At 58.6% G+C, this 15,565-nt stretch overlaps 1 protein-coding gene across 2 annotated transcripts; it reads right to left on the reverse strand.

Moving 5' to 3' along the window:
- Positions 1 to 1,929: 1,929 nt before the first annotated feature.
- Positions 1,930 to 15,515, reverse strand: CRAT (carnitine O-acetyltransferase). 2 transcript variants are annotated; one of them, XM_081067509.1, is made up of 15 exons: positions 14,014 to 14,228; positions 13,236 to 13,374; positions 12,229 to 12,492; positions 9,632 to 9,750; positions 8,246 to 8,299; positions 7,551 to 7,716; positions 7,013 to 7,187; positions 6,315 to 6,493; positions 5,723 to 5,823; positions 5,189 to 5,308; positions 4,915 to 5,037; positions 4,681 to 4,816; positions 4,259 to 4,321; positions 3,364 to 3,501; positions 1,930 to 2,756 (listed from the first exon to the last, which is right to left on the reverse strand). In XM_081067509.1, the coding sequence occupies exons 2-15, from the start codon at positions 13,260 to 13,262 to the stop codon at positions 2,541 to 2,543; spliced, it is 1,881 nt and encodes a 626-aa protein (XP_080923635.1). In that variant the 5' UTR covers positions 13,263 to 13,374; positions 14,014 to 14,228; the 3' UTR covers positions 1,930 to 2,540. The 2 variants fall into 2 exon arrangements, with proteins under 2 accessions (XP_080923635.1, XP_080923634.1); XM_081067508.1 differs by lacking the exons at positions 13,236 to 13,374; positions 14,014 to 14,228 and adding an exon at positions 14,973 to 15,515.
- Positions 15,516 to 15,565: the final 50 nt, after the last annotated feature.

Below are 15,565 nucleotides of genomic sequence, written 5' to 3' on the forward strand. Positions count from 1 at the left end.
AGTGTCCAGAAACCTTTAAAGCACCTACTTGTCCCATATCCAGCACTTCAAAGTGTGAGGTCACGGGTCACACCCTCAGGATAATTACTGAACTTACTGTCTTTCCCTTCTTTCCTCACCAGTGCCACCAAGGACCTCTAAGCAATTCATCTAACACTGACAGGGTGTTTTGGTGTTAAATGAGTCTCCCAAAAGTGTATCTGTAACAACCCAAATGCAAGGGGATGCCCTCACTTCTGGAGTATTTTGCGGGTGAAATCCTGCAGTCAGAACTGTGTGGTTCTTAGAACTTGAGTTTTGGGAGTCTTGTCTGAGCAGGAACCTTGATGGCTCACTGTCACCTCCCCTGCGGCCCCACCCTAGTGTTTCTCACACAGCATTCACTCACCTCCTGCTGTGCCCCCCCTTCCTGGGACTCCCAGTAACCCCTAGAGGGAGCATCTTTACCCTCATACAGACGAGGACACCCAGTCTGTGTATCGTCCTCCTGTTCAGGGGGCCTGAAGGGGCATTCGTGTAACCCCGCACCAGTACGCCACCTTGCAGACCGTGCTGGGGCCCTAAGGAGTGACCAGGTCCAGGGCAACGCCCTCTACTCCCAAGGTCTGGGTTCTGCCTCTTGCTCCCTGGGACGTGGGACAAGTGGCACATCCTCTCCGTGTCATCGGAGAACGAGAATGGCTGTGGGAGATTCGGTGAGGCCCAGCAGCCCCAGTGCCCAACACAGGTTGGTTCCACCTGATGAACGCTGTAGTCCTGCCAGCGTTTTCCTGCACCTCCCGGGCTGCGGCTCTCTGGCTTCCCTCCTCACAGGCTCATGGGCCCGAGTCTTGGGCGGTTTCCACCCACAGCCTCCCTCTCTTCACCCCTGCCCTGGGTCTGGGTGGTGTGGCGTGGGGCTAGGGGCTTAGCTATAGGGGCTCCCCATACCCTGGCCTGAAGGAGACAAAATGTGGCCTCTGAGGATCTCTGCCATTTAGTAGCCTAGTGACCGTAACCTCTCTGAGCCTCAGTTTCGTCGTCTGAAAATTGGAGATGACCACAGGACCCATCCTCACGTGCCTGTCACAGGTCAGCCAGGCCATGAGGCAGCTCACAGGCTGGATGAGTTCCCCCACCCCCACCCCACGTCATCTGCTCCGGGTTTCCCATGTGCCGTAGGGCCAGAGTGGCCCTTGGAGGGAGAGACTCTCCTCTCCACAAACGATTCAATGAACTTTGGCTGGACACGCTGTTTCTGCCAGGTTCCTGAGGGTGGCAGGCAGGTTCAGGATTCCCATCAGGCGGCCCCGATAGGGCACCTTCTGCTGGGCTCAGTGGGAAGCAGCAGGATGAGACCTTGGGCCCTGGGGGTCAGCCACACACAGCCCACCAGCCCCAGGCCTAGGGGTTCCAGGCGGGAATTCCCGCCCGTGCTCGAATTGTTTTCGCTTTCCCGTTTCCCAACTCTCGAGAAAAGTTGATCGGGAAAATGGGCTCCTTGAACCCAGGTGGCTGGTAGTCTTGGCCGTCACTGTGGGAACGATTCATCGTGGAGAACAGAAAACAGTTTATATCTCGGGACTCAGGAATGGGAAAGCGAAAACAATTCCTGAGAAGGGGTGGGAATTCCCACCTGGAAACCCTACCTAGTTCTACAGGGCCCCATAGCCCCTGGGAGAGTTGTCCCCACCCACAGCCCAGGCCACGGGTGGGTGGGACTTGTCTGTAAGAGTGGAGTCCTGTCTGCTGCCATTATGGCCCAGAGCTCTGCGGTTGGTGCTGGCCTGGGCTCCTTGATCTAAGCCTGAGGGAGGGTCTCTCTTCTTGGCTCCCCCGGGGGGCCCTTAGTCCATTGGCTGCTTGGACACCAGCTCCCAGACACAGGGAAAGCTGGAAGAAGGGCAGGCGTCCGCCCCCACCTGCCTGTCTCCTCAGCTGGGATGCCTGTTCACCAACAAGTTTCCCCTTTATTAATTACCTCACATGTTACTATTATACAACCAGGCACGTGGATCAGGAATCAAGCTGAGTAGAAGCAAGCAAGCCGGAGCTCCTCAGACACATTCTCCAAAAGAGCATGGCAGTCCAGTGGGAGACGGTACAGGGAGAGGTAAGGCGGGGCCCCGGCTTCCCCTTCCCTTGGGGAGGCTTGGAGCGCCCGGGCGTTCCTGTCTATAGGGCCTTGGGAGTTTGGGGATCCGGGTACAGACCCGGGCTGGCTGTGCAGATGGTAGGGACTAGCTGAGCTATGGAGCAAAGGACTTCCCCATTCCCGCCTTGATGGGGGATGGGCTCACCCGGTTCCTTTCCCAGGAGGAAAGTCTGGGCCTATGTCCTGCTCAGCCTCTGAATACAGCCCAGCACACAGCCCCAACAGGTACTGGGGATGACCCGTGGAAGGCACTTGGCTTGAGCCTGCAGGCCCCACTGGGGGTGCCGTTCCCAGCTTGGTCAGATCTCCGGGGTCCATGGGTAGAGGGAGCAAAAGTGGAGCCCTGGTGAGTGGCCCACCCGAAGATGGCTTGGCTGTGGCAGCGGCAGGCCCAAGCACGGGAGGCTCAGAGCTTGGCCCGGGGGTGGCTCTGCAGCAGAGCGCGCATGTCCAGAAGTGCCTTCTCCAGGTAGTGCCCCAGGCGGGCTGCGTTGGTCTCAGCACAGCTGTTGTAGGCCGATACAGAGAAGTTGATGTGGCTCTCCATGGGGTTGTAGCACACACCGTAGCCGTCGGGGACCACGGGCCCAAAGGACATGACGCAGTCTGTCTTGGCAGGGACCTGGGGGCGGCACACGGCTAAGGCTCTCGTTCCCACCCTGCCCGGCCCCCTTCACCCCCATGGTGGTGCCTGCCTGTCTTCCCACATCTCTGTTCCCACTGTGCTCTGCCCAAGATGCTCTTTCCTCTTCTCCATCCCTCTCATTCCTCAGGGTGCTGTCCTGGTGTTACCCCTCAATGGAGCCTTCCTTGACATTCCTGGGAGGCCTTTAACTGCCCCGCCCTTGGGAACCCCCAGAGGGCCCTCATTGTCTCAGTCCCTGTGCTTCCAGCCTACACTGTGAGCCCCTGGAGACAAGGACAGTGGTCTGTCCCATGTCTGCCCAGTGAATAATGAAGCTGCCTCTCCCCTGGGGAGAATCAGCCTGCCTGAGCTGCAGTGACACCCCCGGAGCCCAGCTGCGCTGCCAGAACTCAGCTGCTTTGGCAGTGGCCTGTACGGGCCACACCACCACTGACGTCTGACCACGTTCTAAACCTTGGCTCTAGGCAGCGCTTGTTTAGCTCCAGCTCTGGTGGGTTCTGTCCCATCGCAGCCCAGGGCACCTAGGACAGTGGCGGGACCCCGAGGGCAGGGACCGTCAGACGGCTCTGGGGCCGGGGCCCACCTGGCTAGTGGAGAGGTTGAAGTGCATGGCGATGGCGTACGACGTGTCCATGAAGATGTCAGGCATGCTCACCAGGTCCTCAATGGCCTGCAACTTCAGGCCCAGCAGGTGCCGGTCAAAGGCCTCCCCGCGGATGGCCTGCGGAAGGGGATGCTGTCAGAGCAGGAGCTGCGGGCCCACAGGGTGCCGCTGCCCTCCTCCAAAGCCTGTGGCATCAACACCTCCTCCAGTCACTGGCCCCGGGATTCCCGAGGCCAGAGCGTCCAAGCAGGAGAGCCCTCACTTCACAGATGGGGCCACTGAAGCCCAGGGCTCTGCCCAGGGAGGCAGGAACTGGAGGGTGTAAGAGCCCAAGCCTGGAGCTGAGCATCCTGGTGGTGGGACCTTGGCAGGGCACTTATATCTTGGAACCTCGGTGTTTCCATCTGTAAAATGGGACAGTCACTGAACTCCCCTTGCAGGGTGGCAGTGAGATCTAAATGGACGTCTGTGTAACGTGGGCAGAGGCCAGCACACAGGTCTCAGAGAGCCGGGATGGGAACCCAGGCCTCCTTTTGCCGACTGGAGCCCGAGGTGTCAGATGGCATGAACCCTGAGGTCTGCCCACCTGTGTACACCCTCAGCATCCTGGACTCCAAGGCACTGGGGACAGCAAGACACACACTCCAGAGGCTCACCTGAGGCCTGGGGCCAGGGCAGTCACTGGGCCCAGCCTCAGTATCTCCAACTTTAAAATGGGGTTGTTCAGCTTTGCTCCAAATACCCCAAGGCTCAGGGGAAGGGTGGTTCAAGCCAAGGTTGAACAGCCATTTGCTGCAGGGAAGGACAGGCAGATGGATGGACAGATGGGCGATGTCACAGGTCAAGCAAGAAGGGACAGGTAGGGCTCACTCACCTGGTCGGTGTAGGCTCGGTGGGCCTGCACGGCCTTCCGCAACAGCTCCACCTTCTGGTGCTCCTGGTGAGGTGAGGGTAAGAGGGAGCTGAAGCACTGTTCCTTGCCCATTCCTGTCACCCTTCTCAGTGGCCCACTCCCCACCCCGCACTACTTTCTGAGCAACTTGAGAGGAGGAAGTAGAACTACCATCACTATAGGGCAGATGCTCACTGCCGAAAAGTGAATGAATAGTTCCCTTTTTCTCTTTGGCTGCCAGGAAGCTCGGAGCTAAATTCCTGGCTCCATCTTCTGTTACGTTTCCAGGACCCACCATAGGGCTGGAATACAGTAGGTGCTCAATCAATGTGTTTTGAGAGTGAACAGAAAGGGAGATAGCTCAAGCAAGCCCAGCTCATCTGCCCTCGCCATGAACCTCTTACCGTCACACTGGAGTCATCCATGGCTTTGACAAAGGTCAGCGAGTCCATGGAGGCCGAGCGGATGGTGTCAGTACGGCCCAGGTGAAACATGCGCAGGGAGGCGCTCTCGTACGTGGCACACGCCTGCCCGTAGATCCTGGGTGGGAAACGGGGCTGAGCACACCTGTGGCAGGTCGTCCCCATGTCTGCCCCAGGTTGTATCCATCCTTCATGGGCAGGCAGGGTGGGGCGCACCTGTAGTAGGCCAGCTGTAGTGCTATCTGGATGAAGGCGTCGGGGCTCAGCTTCTCTGACTTGGGGAAGTCCTTCCCAAAGTGGTGGAAGACCATCACAGTGATGTCCAAGTCCTGGATCATGCTGGGGGGCGGGGAAGAGGCAGGTGAAGAGCAGGCACCTGGCAGCCCCTGCCAACCCCAGGGAGGGTGGTGTCAGAACGAGCTGGGTACGGTGATAGACCCGGAACAGGAGTTTAAGGGGCCTAGCCCCCGACCCAGCACCCAGTGCTCACATGCCGAGATTCTGCTTGGCCTTCTCGATGTCGCTCTTCACCTCGGGGGTGATGTTGAACCGCAATTTCTTGGGCATGGGCAGGGGCACCATGGGAGACCGCACGGGCTCGGCCTTCTTCCTGCATGGACATGGGGGCCTCAGGCTCATGCTCGCGCTGGGGCAGCCTAGGTCCACTCCTGGGGTTGGGGTGGGGAGGATGGGTCCCTAAAACTGGAGGGGGCCAGCCCAGGGAGACTCTCGGGTTTGCTCTTCTGCAACTGCCTTCAGTCCCACTTTCAAGTAGCCACAAGGAGGAGGCCTGGAGAGGGGACGGTACTTGTCCAAGGTCACACAGCTAGGAAGGAGCAGAGCCAGAATTCAAACCAAGGTCTGTCTGGCTCTAAAAGCCTTGCCCTCTCCTGGCTTCCTTTGAAGAAACAGATTCCCAGGAACAAGGGAGAATGCCATTCTCCCACAATCTAGTCGGTTGTCTTTGTGTCACCTGTCACCAGGAAGTGGGGAAATGAGTAGAGGATGGGGGAACCACACTCACGTGTACTCAATGACATGGTCCACAAGGGTGACGATGGGCGGCCCCTCTGCTGCTGCGTGCTCATAAACGAGCCCACAGGAGCCATCTTCTGCCACGATGATCTGTGGAGGGGAACAGGGATCTGTCAGCCCCAGGTCCCTGCAGCCACTCTGGCTGGGCACCATAGGAAGTGCCTCTCTGAAGCCACCTCAGGAGTTACACTGATTTATTACTGTTATTAACAAGAACTAACACTCGTCAGGGTCCTGGGGCCCATTCCATGCTCGTACACCTCATCGAGTCCCTGCTACTCTTCTCCTGAAGAGCCCACCCCATTTTACAGGTGGCACAGCCCTGGCCAAGATTGCGCCGCTCTGCTTGGCCCCGCATCCCAGGCTCTCTCTGCTGTGCGGAAGGAGTGTGTTGGGAGTGACAGCAGTTTCTGGGCCAGGCCCAGTAATGACAGGTTGACTGCTGCTAATTACTGCTGCGTCCACCTGCTTTACAAGCTGGCAGTCCAGGGACGCCCTGGTGAGGGGCAGGAAGTCCCGAGGCTACAGGGGCCATGTGGGGGGGTGTCTGGGTGGGAGGCCAGGCCCTGGCAAGCCCTCACCTGCAGCGTCTTGTCGAACCAGCGGTTGCCGCTGTTGAGCTTGCTGCCGCCCCCGTGTAGCATCTGGCCGGCCACTTGGCTGCGGTACACGTCTTCCGAGACCCGAGGCACGGGTGCGTCCAGGCACACGGTGAAGATGCTTTTCTGGATGGAGCGCACTGACTCCCGGTTCACCTTGTCTGCAGGTGGCACAGGTGGGGGTGTCAGGCCTGGGAGGCCTCTAGAACATTCACCAACTGCTGTGACAGGCTTCAGAGCTTTACACTCCACAGGGCCCCGCAGCCCCTCTGCACCCCAAGAAGCAGGGCCCAATGCCTGGCCCACTTTAGAAATGAGGAAACAAGCCCAAGATCTCACAGAGAGCCAGCTTGGCAGTCAGGGATCCCACAGAGGGGTCTGACACGGCGACAAGGCCCCTAACACGGGGTTTGGAGGGGCTATGGCAGCAGAGGTGGGCTGTTACTTAACAGAAGGAAATGAACTTAACCTGAGTTTCAGTTTCCTCATCTGTGAAATGGGGCCAACACCACCCAGTGAGTTGAGGATTCGGTGAGAAATGTGGCCATGCAGGGACTGGTGTGGGCCCCCCACCCCAGGGGCACCTCTGATGAGGTGCTGTCTGCCCTGGCCCAGGAGCTGTGGCGATGGGAAGAGAGAGGACTCGGTGTGAGCAGAAGCCCAGTGCCCACCGCCCACACCTTTGATGAGGGTGTTGTACGCCTTGGCCCAGGAGTTGCGGTGGTTGGAGGTAAGGATGCCCACGGGCTCTTTGTTGGCTTGCAGTGAGGAGTTCCAGATCTTCTCCAGCTGCACGAAGATCTGATCCGAGGTGAGGGGCGTCCCATCGCTGTGGTACACGTCCAGCTCGAAGAACTGTCCAGTGCGGGCGGGTGGAGAGAAGGGGGCTGGTAGGGGTCTCACACTGAGACCTGTCACCTCCTACCCCGACCTCCTCCTGGTCCCAGCAGCCCAGAGGTCACAGCCAGTGCTGTCCCGGGCCCAGCTGAGGGGATGGGGTCAGGTCAAGGCTCAGAGATGGGAGGATGCCCCTGCATGGCTCTCCCCAGGCTGGGCAGGCCCACGGCCCCTCCTGATCTCCGAGGCCGGGCACCCACTGGAGATGCCCAGGGCACGCCTGTTCGCAGAGGCACATGGGTACGTGTGCTGGGGAAGCGGACTTCCGGTCCTGCCCCTCCCGGGCAGCAGTGTGGGCGCCAAGGCCGCGGGGGCACCCACCTGGTAGTTGTGCACCACTGTGATGTGCATGGGTGGCTTCTTGGTCTTGCTGAAGTTGACAACTGTGTCCTGCTTGGGGCCCGGCACGCGGCAGGACGACAGGATCTGGTAGTACTGGTTCATGCACAGCGGCTTGCCCCCCAGGTACTCCACAGGTAGGGTCTCACTGTGGGGCAGGGGGACAGTGAGGGGCCGTGGGCAAGTACGAGGGGAAGAGGGAGCTGCTGGGGATGGCTGGGGCTGGGCCAGGCCGAGTCAGGGTCACACAGGCAGTGTCGGGCTCCTCGTGTCCCCACTTCCCCTCAGCCTGCACAGGGGGCCTGACAGAGCTGGGCTGGGGTCAGGAGGCCTGTTGTGAGTCAGCCTGGAAACTCCCTGCCCCTCTCGGGGTTTAGCTTGCCATTTGGAGATGAAGCAGCCAGTCAGCTTCCAGGGCCCTCTTTGGCTGGGACGCCAATCCCAGGGGCCTCTTGGGATAGGATCACAGGGGGGGAGTCCCAGCAGCTGGAGCAGAGGACCCAGGCATCCCAATCCCCAGGCTCTGTCTCCCCAACCCCATCAGAGGCTGGGCCAACAGGAAGTGAAAGCAACCGAGCTCTGGGCCTGCCCAGCACCCATGGCTTGGGGTCACGATGGACCAGGCTGGAGTGACTGCTAATTAGGCAAGTAGGGTGGGGTCCGGCCGAGCTGCTCACTTGTCAACCATGGCCTTGAAATCCAACACGCCCTCGATGAATCTAGCAGCAAAGCTGAAGGAAACAAGTAGAGATCAGAAGCTGTGTGGACACCCTAAAGAAGCTCCCTAAGTCTGGGACATGTGTAGGCTGAAGGAAGTGATCGATTACTTCACTCCTCATTCACTGCTTGCAGAAGTCTGAAGGAGTTCAAGTTCAGGACCTGTGTTCAAGTCCCAGCTTGCTCTTCTGAGCCTGCTTTCTTGCAATCTCTAGAGGGAGGAAGGCTCAAGGAAAAACTGTTGGCCAATAAGTGCCTGGCAAGATTTAGGGGCTAACAATTGGCAGCATGAGTGCAACTGGATTATGGGTCAGTGCTGGCTGCTTCCACCCACGAAGGCCCTGAGGCCCTGAACCATACTCTGGAGACTGGAAGGAGGTCACCTTTCTCTCAGGCATCAGTGATGGAGGGACCCAGGACCCCAGGGGAGGGGAGTACGCATGGGGGGGCAGAGGCTCCTCCGCTAGGTCCTCCCTATTTCTGGGCCTCTGTGTCTGCCAAGCCACCTTTCAACCTGGCCTTCCTCCCTGGACTGTCTAGGCCAGGTGTGTACAAACTGTTTTCAACGTTTTTCACCAAGGGCCATATGCGGTAAAATACACACACAGCCGGGCCACTCACTTGAGGTGAAGTACGTATTGCCTCACCTGGTTTTTTTAAGTAAACTAAATATATTTTTGGAATTTGCTGCGGGCCAATTAACAATGGATTTCGGGCCGCAGTTTGAACACCCCTGGTCTAGGCCATACCAGTCATGCCCTGGCTCCACCACCATGGGACCACCAGCTAGAGTTCCTGGGCCTGAACCCCCAAACCTTCCCAGGGTCCCCTGGTGCCTTTAAGAGAAGCAGGTGGTGGCTGTGAGTGGCGGATACTTGGGGAGGAGATCCCTGTCACTGGTATTTTTATCGCTGGTAGGACTGGAACAGAGGCCAGGGCAAGTGACATGGCCGAATGTGGAAAAGGGGACTGTGTACAAAGGTCACCCCTGTGGCCAACTGAGGAGAGAGAGAAGGAGGGGTAAAGTGCCAGAACTGGGCTGGGGGATAGCTTCAGGTTTAGGGGCAGGGAGGGAACCCGGTCCATAGTGTCGTGGTCAACAGTTCTGAGGCTTTGGAGCTGGGAAGTCCCTGCTTCCTGTCCCAGATCAGCCAATCCTGAAAGGGGATCTTGGGCAGGCCCCCACACTGCTCTGAGCCTCAGTTTCCCCACCTGTAAAAAAGGGATGATGTTCCCTACTTCATAAGGCTATTTGCGGGGATGAAAGATAATGAACAGGGCTGGGGCCCCTCCAATCTCCTAGGGGAAGTAGACTTCCGCGCCCTCCCCCACGCTCAGCCACTCACCGGAGCTGGCCCTGCAGATCCACAAAGTCCTGCCTGGGCAGTACCAGTCCAGGGCTGGAGTAGATGACCAGGGGCTGGCGGTACTGGAGGTAGGCCGTCTTCAGCCACCACTCAGACAGCTGGAGAGAGGACCAGAGCCTGTCAGGAGGGGTGGGGAGGGACCTGGTGCCCCTTCCCCCCAGGGCCAGGGGACCTGACTGGGTACCCTCTGGCCCCTCTGTGGAGCACAGATTCTCAAAGCGAATGCTCAGACCCAGAACCCTCTGCCCCTCAAACCCACCAGCAGCGTCCCATCATCTTCCCCTTAGCCTGTGCCAATCAGCGTTAGAAGAAGAAATCAGGTACCACTGTCAAGAAAAAGATGCGAGAAGAAAAAAGACTGGCAGGAAACCTGGGATGGGGGAAGAAAAGAGGCAGAAATGTGAATCATGTTTATCTTATATATTTTTGATTGAGTTTATTAATTTTAGAAATAAAAATGTATGCCTGATACGAAGGAAGAGAAAGACATAGAAAAAGAAAGTCTGATGAATGAGGTTTCGCTCGTCTCAGGCGGGCATTCTCCAGGAAGGCGGGAGCCCAGGCGCAGTGTAGCCCGGGGGACTGTGGTCCCTGGTGGCCTCAGTTTTGTTGGTGTCAGACTGAGGAGTGGACACTCACTTGAATATCAAGGTCAGGGCAGTCTGGGGGAAGCTCACTGTGGGGATAAATCGTTGTACTAGTGACACATGCAGCATCTCCACCCAGTGGTCTGTCCTCTGCTCGGGATGGGGCTATTTCCGGTGAGTGAGCAGTGTCTCTCTGGGGACCCACCATGGACATGTTACAGGCTCCTGTTTGGGGGCTATGCAGACTCCCAGGTAATTGTCACCCTCAAGCTTTATGTGCTTGACTGTGACATTGCCCCCACTCATCCCAAGCACATGTCCAATACACCTCTCTCTGGCAGGTCTCTTAATCCTTAGGGACCTGGGCCCCCACTGTGCTTCTGTATCCCATCTCAAACAGCGGTGGGACATATCTCTTCAGCACACAGATTCCCCTTGGGAACTGCTGGCCTGTGGTACCAGCCCATTAGCCTTGGGCTCTTGGCAAGGGACGAGGGGTGGCGCCGTGCCCAGGTTGCAACAGCAGGCCAGTGGGTGACTGCTGTCTGCTGACAGGTAGCCTGAGGATAGCGCCCCTCTCAGCCAGACCCCCCTGTGTAGCTCGGAGCCTCCTTGAGAGCTGCTGTGTGGCTCTGTGCTTTTATCTCACTGGGCCTGTTTCCTCCTCTGTAGATCAGAGGGGCGGACAGGAACTCCTTCCCTTTGGGGACAGTAGAACTGCCCTTCTGCCAGGAGCTCCCCCCTCTATCAGGGATCTTAGAGCCTCTGACCAGACCTCGGGAGACAAGGGGAGACCCTGCAGATGTGGGCATTCCCCCAGTGAGAATCTGGGCAGACCCTGTAAGTGGAGATGAGGTGCTCCCCCTTTAGCCAGAAGATTGTATTTGAAGGAATTGTGGGCTAAACAAAGTTGGAAAACTGCCAGACTTCAGACTTTCTCAGCTCCCGATTCCAGAATGCAAGGCTGAAGCTCGCTCAGTACGGCTGCCCGCCAGCTGATGACTCCCACCTCCCATGCGCAGCTCCCACCCTCGCACCTGCCTCCTCGTAGCACTTCCTCCTCTATGGGGCTAGACCCGGCTTCGGTTCTTTCCTGCAAACCTGCCTCTCCTTCGGTCGTCCCCTTCTTGGTAAATCCCCCCCTCCCTTCCCCGTCACAGTCGCTTCAGGGCAGGACCCCCCTCCCACCACCCCTATCAGCAACTTCCATTGGGGCCAAAACTTATTCTGGGCCAAATGACTTTCCACCCTCCCCCTGCCAGCATCTACCTCGGGGTGATGGCACCAGCCTCCCCACCCGCTTCCTGCTCCCACTCGTTTCCCCCAGTGGCCAGGGCAGTCATTTTGAACTTTATGCTGAGGTATAAGACACATACAGAAAACTGCACAGACCATTAGTGTAGACACATTTCCATGAGCTGAACACACCCGCGTGACAGACTGAGACACAGAACTCGGGTGGTCTGTCACTGGACACCAACCCCCGCTTGAAGCCATCTGTGGCCCCTTCCCACTGAGTTCACTCTAGCCTCTTGTCTGTTCCTGAACTCTCCAGGCTGTTCCCGCCTCTGCCCGTGCTGTTCCCTGTCTGTCTCAGAGCCACCACCACCCTGTCCCTGGGCGCCTCCCCCACTACTCAGAATAAAGATACTGCTGGGCTCCACTCCTCTTTCGCGTTGCCTTTTATTTCTATGGAATTACACTGCCTGAAATGACCTCACCCACCCACTGTGTCCTGTTTAATCGCCTCTCTCCCATCCTACTTGAACATCAGCTCCAAGAGGCCATCAGCTGTGTCCATCTTGCTCATGCAGCATGCTCTCACTGCCAGGCACACAGCAAGCACTCAAGAAACTCTGTGGCACCATCAAACGCCCCAGAGCAGCTTGTACTGGAAGATTCTGTGTGCAGCAGCAACAGGCCACAGTGTGCGATGCTCGCACCCTCCATGGGACCTGGCGGACCGGGGTGCCCTCGGTTCTCACTCACCCAGTTCTCCATCTTCCTGGCCCTGCGCTCCAGCCCCTTCTGGAGGCGCTCTCCTACGCCCCCCGCGGTCTGAAATTCTTCCACCAGCTGCTTGGTGTGGGCCCATTCCTCCTCACTGATGATGGGCTGCAGTGTCTTAAGGTAATGGTCCAGAGACTGCTGGAGTGGGGGCACGGGCAGCCGGGGCAGTGAGTCCTGGTGCGTCTTGAAGCGGCCAGAAACCTTCGTCAAGGAGGATGGCTTGAGGAAGCCCAGGGGCTTCACCTGCAGGCAGCAGAACATTCTGCTCATTCTCTCACCAGCTCTGGGAGGCCCTGCCAGTCCCACGCTGCAGCCCTGGGCACTTATGTGCCCATCCCAGGATCAGAGACGGTCTCTTGGGTGGTGCCCGCTCTGGCTTCCCAGCCCTCAAGCTATAGGTGTGTCCACCTATCAGGAGCCTGGAGATGTAGGTAGGGGTGGGGAAGGGTGGGGTGTGGCCATTGATCTGGGCAGGGCTCAGGTGAACCAAGTCAGGATGAATGGCACCTGTTGGGGATGGCAGAGGTGACAGGAACCTCTCACCTGTCTGAATGCTCAGTCCCGTCTTTCTCACCCCGGGGTGATGAGCCAGCCAGCAGTGAGGGCCCTCCCAGAGGTCCCCACCTCCTTTTCTCCCACCCTCGCCAGGTTGACAAACAGAAGTGAAGCAGAGAAAATAAGGGAGAGCCAGATGGCCACAGAACCTTTAGATGAGGATGAAGCCACAGTTTTTTTTCCTGTCTGTGGGGTGGGGATAGAAGAGGCATGGGGGCGGCGCTGCGGCAAGAGAGCTGAGTGGCCTGGCAAAGAGGGTGAGAGATGGTAGAGAGAGAGAGAGAGCGCGCGCGCGAGAGAGAGAGAGAGAGAGAGAGAGAGAGAGAGAGAGACACTCCGGTAGACTCTGGAGGTGGGCAGAAAAAGAGACAGGAGGGTCCAAGGCTGCTGGCAGCAGTAGGCAGGCAAGCGGCAGAGGCTCCGTTCCATACCTTCTTTTTCTGCTGCCCGTCCTCCATGGCAGGACTGAGGTTCTGAGCCCTGTCTGTCTGCCTTGGACTGGATCTCTAAGCCTAACTGTGCTACCAAGTGCGTGAGCAGAACCTAGCAAGAGGCAGCCACTTGCCTGGGCTGGAAAGAGAAGACAAGAGGCAAGATTCAGGGGGGAGGTAGAGGTGGCAGTGGTGATGGCTATAGTGGCTGTGGTGGCATGTGGGGTTGTGGCTGTGGCAAGAACAGCTGCTCCACTTGCCCTAGCTTCCAGAAGTGGAGGAATGGGGAGTGGGTGAGAGGGCTGGTGGTGGGAACTGGATAGGAGCAAGCCTGGAAAACTTTCTCCTTCTTCTCTGGATGGGCCCAGAGCCATGGAGGCAGGCCAAGAGGTATTAAAAAATCCACCTGTTAGAATGTGCGTAGGTCTGATGAAGGAAAACTTGGCTGGAGGGCAGAAACTGCCTGGCTGCTGAGGATACCACAACCCTGGAATCAGTCCTAAAAATTGGGGTTGGTGCAAGGGAGCAGACACTGGAAAAACCCTAAGTGGACAGTGGCTCCTAAGAGCCCTGCCCATCCCCCATTTCCCTTCAAGATTCTTCGGAACCCTTCTAGACCACCCTTCTGCCAAACCCTCATTCTCTCGAGCGGTGGCTCATTCAGTTGGGGGCCAAGAGTGGAGGACTTTGGGCATTAAAAATAAACCAAAGGACTCTTTGGGATTGGATTAAGTTTAAGTCAGCACATCCAGGGGATTCTAGCCAAGTCTCTCCTTGCCTCAGTTTCCCCAGCAGAAAAGTGATCAGGCCACCCAGCAGGTCCCGGGGGATGACCTAGAGGCTGTTTGCGGGATGGGGACACAGCTCAGGTGGCAGCGGCAAGAGTGAGGTGGAGCCTTAGGGTCCTGGAAGACGGGGAAGAGTCTCTCGTCCAGAGGCCAGCGGACGGGTACGCTCAGCTCTCTGTGCCTGGTAGTGTCTGTTTGAACATTCTTCCTTGCACAGAGGGAGATACAAGCAGAGGTATGCTCGGAATAGAGGAAAGGAACTCAAATCGCGTTTGCAGCACCTCTTGCTCCAGGCTGCCCTCTGGGGAGTACTGAGGGTGGGGGGAAGACATGAACAGGTTAGGGGAGAAACTGGCAGAGAGGGAGGGCATGGGGCTGCCAAGCTGCCTCCTCCTGCCAGTTCTCAGGACTTTCTGAGCAGCCCAGCTTGATGTCTCCATGTGAGTTTCTCTGGCCACACACAATTACCCAGGGGCCATTTGATAAGCCCAAGCAGGCTGACCAACTGGATGGGGATGGAGAAGTGGCTCTGGCCTGGGCAGAGACGGCTCAGGCTGAGTGTGGGAGAGAAGGGTGTGTGAGTCAGAGAAGAATGGTGAGACACACTCCTGGTCAGCCGGCTCCTTGGCTCCAGGTCTAAGGGTGGGAATGTTGCCTGAAGCCAGGGTGCCACTGTCTTTTCTGGGTCGTCAGAATTTAGCTCGACAGAATATGGGCTCCATCCGGCCTCTGACCTTGAGCCCAGTCTCCTCCTCTGCCAGACGGGGAAGCCCACCTGCCACCCCACCCCAGCAGCAGCAGCAGGCCGAGCTGGACAGCGGCCTCCCCGGCCCCATCGCCTCAACAGCCCGTGGGCCTGTTTCCCTCCCCATTGGGGCGCAGCTGCGTGGCTGGCCCGGCCCGCCCGCCTCGTCCAGGGCCCGCCAGGTCGGGCTCCGGCCTCACTTACCACTGTCCTGGCCGCGAAAGCCAACATCTCTGCGGCCCGCCCGTGGACACACAGTCCGCTCCGCCCCCGCGCTGGGCAAAGTCCGCCTTGCCACCTCCGTTGGTGGGTCCCCGCTAGAGTTTCCTAGCCAAGGTCGCCGAGTCACCGCCGCGGGCCGGTAGAGGTGGCCCCGCGCCCACCCACCGGGCCTGGCGGGCGGTGGGCTGGCGGCTAGCAGGCTGGAGGCTCAAGGAGGCCTGTCCGGGCGGGGCCACCGCCAGTTGCGAGCCCCCGCGGCCAGCAGGGTGCGCAGGGCGGGGCCACAGGGGTGGCGGGGCGGGGCCACAGGGGTGGCGGGGGCGGGGCCACAGCACAGGGGCGGACCCGGGGCGCAGTTAGCGGGTGGCGTTCACAGCGAGGTGGCGGAACCGGGAAGAGGGGAAGGCGGGGGCGGCGGTCCAGCTCGCTCTCCCCCAGCTCCAAATGCCGTCCAAGCCGTTGGAGGCAGTGGTGTGCACCTCTGTCAGTCCGTTTGGTGTCCTTGAGCGCTACTCTCATAGTGGTAGGAAAACAGAACCGTTTGACAGCAGAATGTCTTCTAATATCCCTCAGGA

This window comes from Rhinolophus hipposideros (genome assembly GCF_964194185.1).
Source record: "Rhinolophus hipposideros genome assembly, chromosome: 11".
Classification (NCBI taxonomy): domain Eukaryota; kingdom Metazoa; phylum Chordata; class Mammalia; order Chiroptera; family Rhinolophidae; genus Rhinolophus; species Rhinolophus hipposideros.

Excerpts from the sequence above, each read along its gene's own strand:
- CRAT (XM_081067508.1), bottom strand. The coding sequence starts at position 14,999 with ATGTTGGCTTTCGCGGCCAGGACAGTG. Across the intron at positions 5,824-6,314 it reads GGTTCGACAAGACGCTGCAG|ATCATCGTGGCAGAAGATGG; the intron begins GTGAGGGCTTGC and ends TCCCCTCCACAG. Across the intron at positions 5,038-5,188 it reads GCCAAGCAGAATCTCGGCAT|CATGATCCAGGACTTGGACA; the intron begins GTGAGCACTGGG and ends CCCGCCCCCCAG.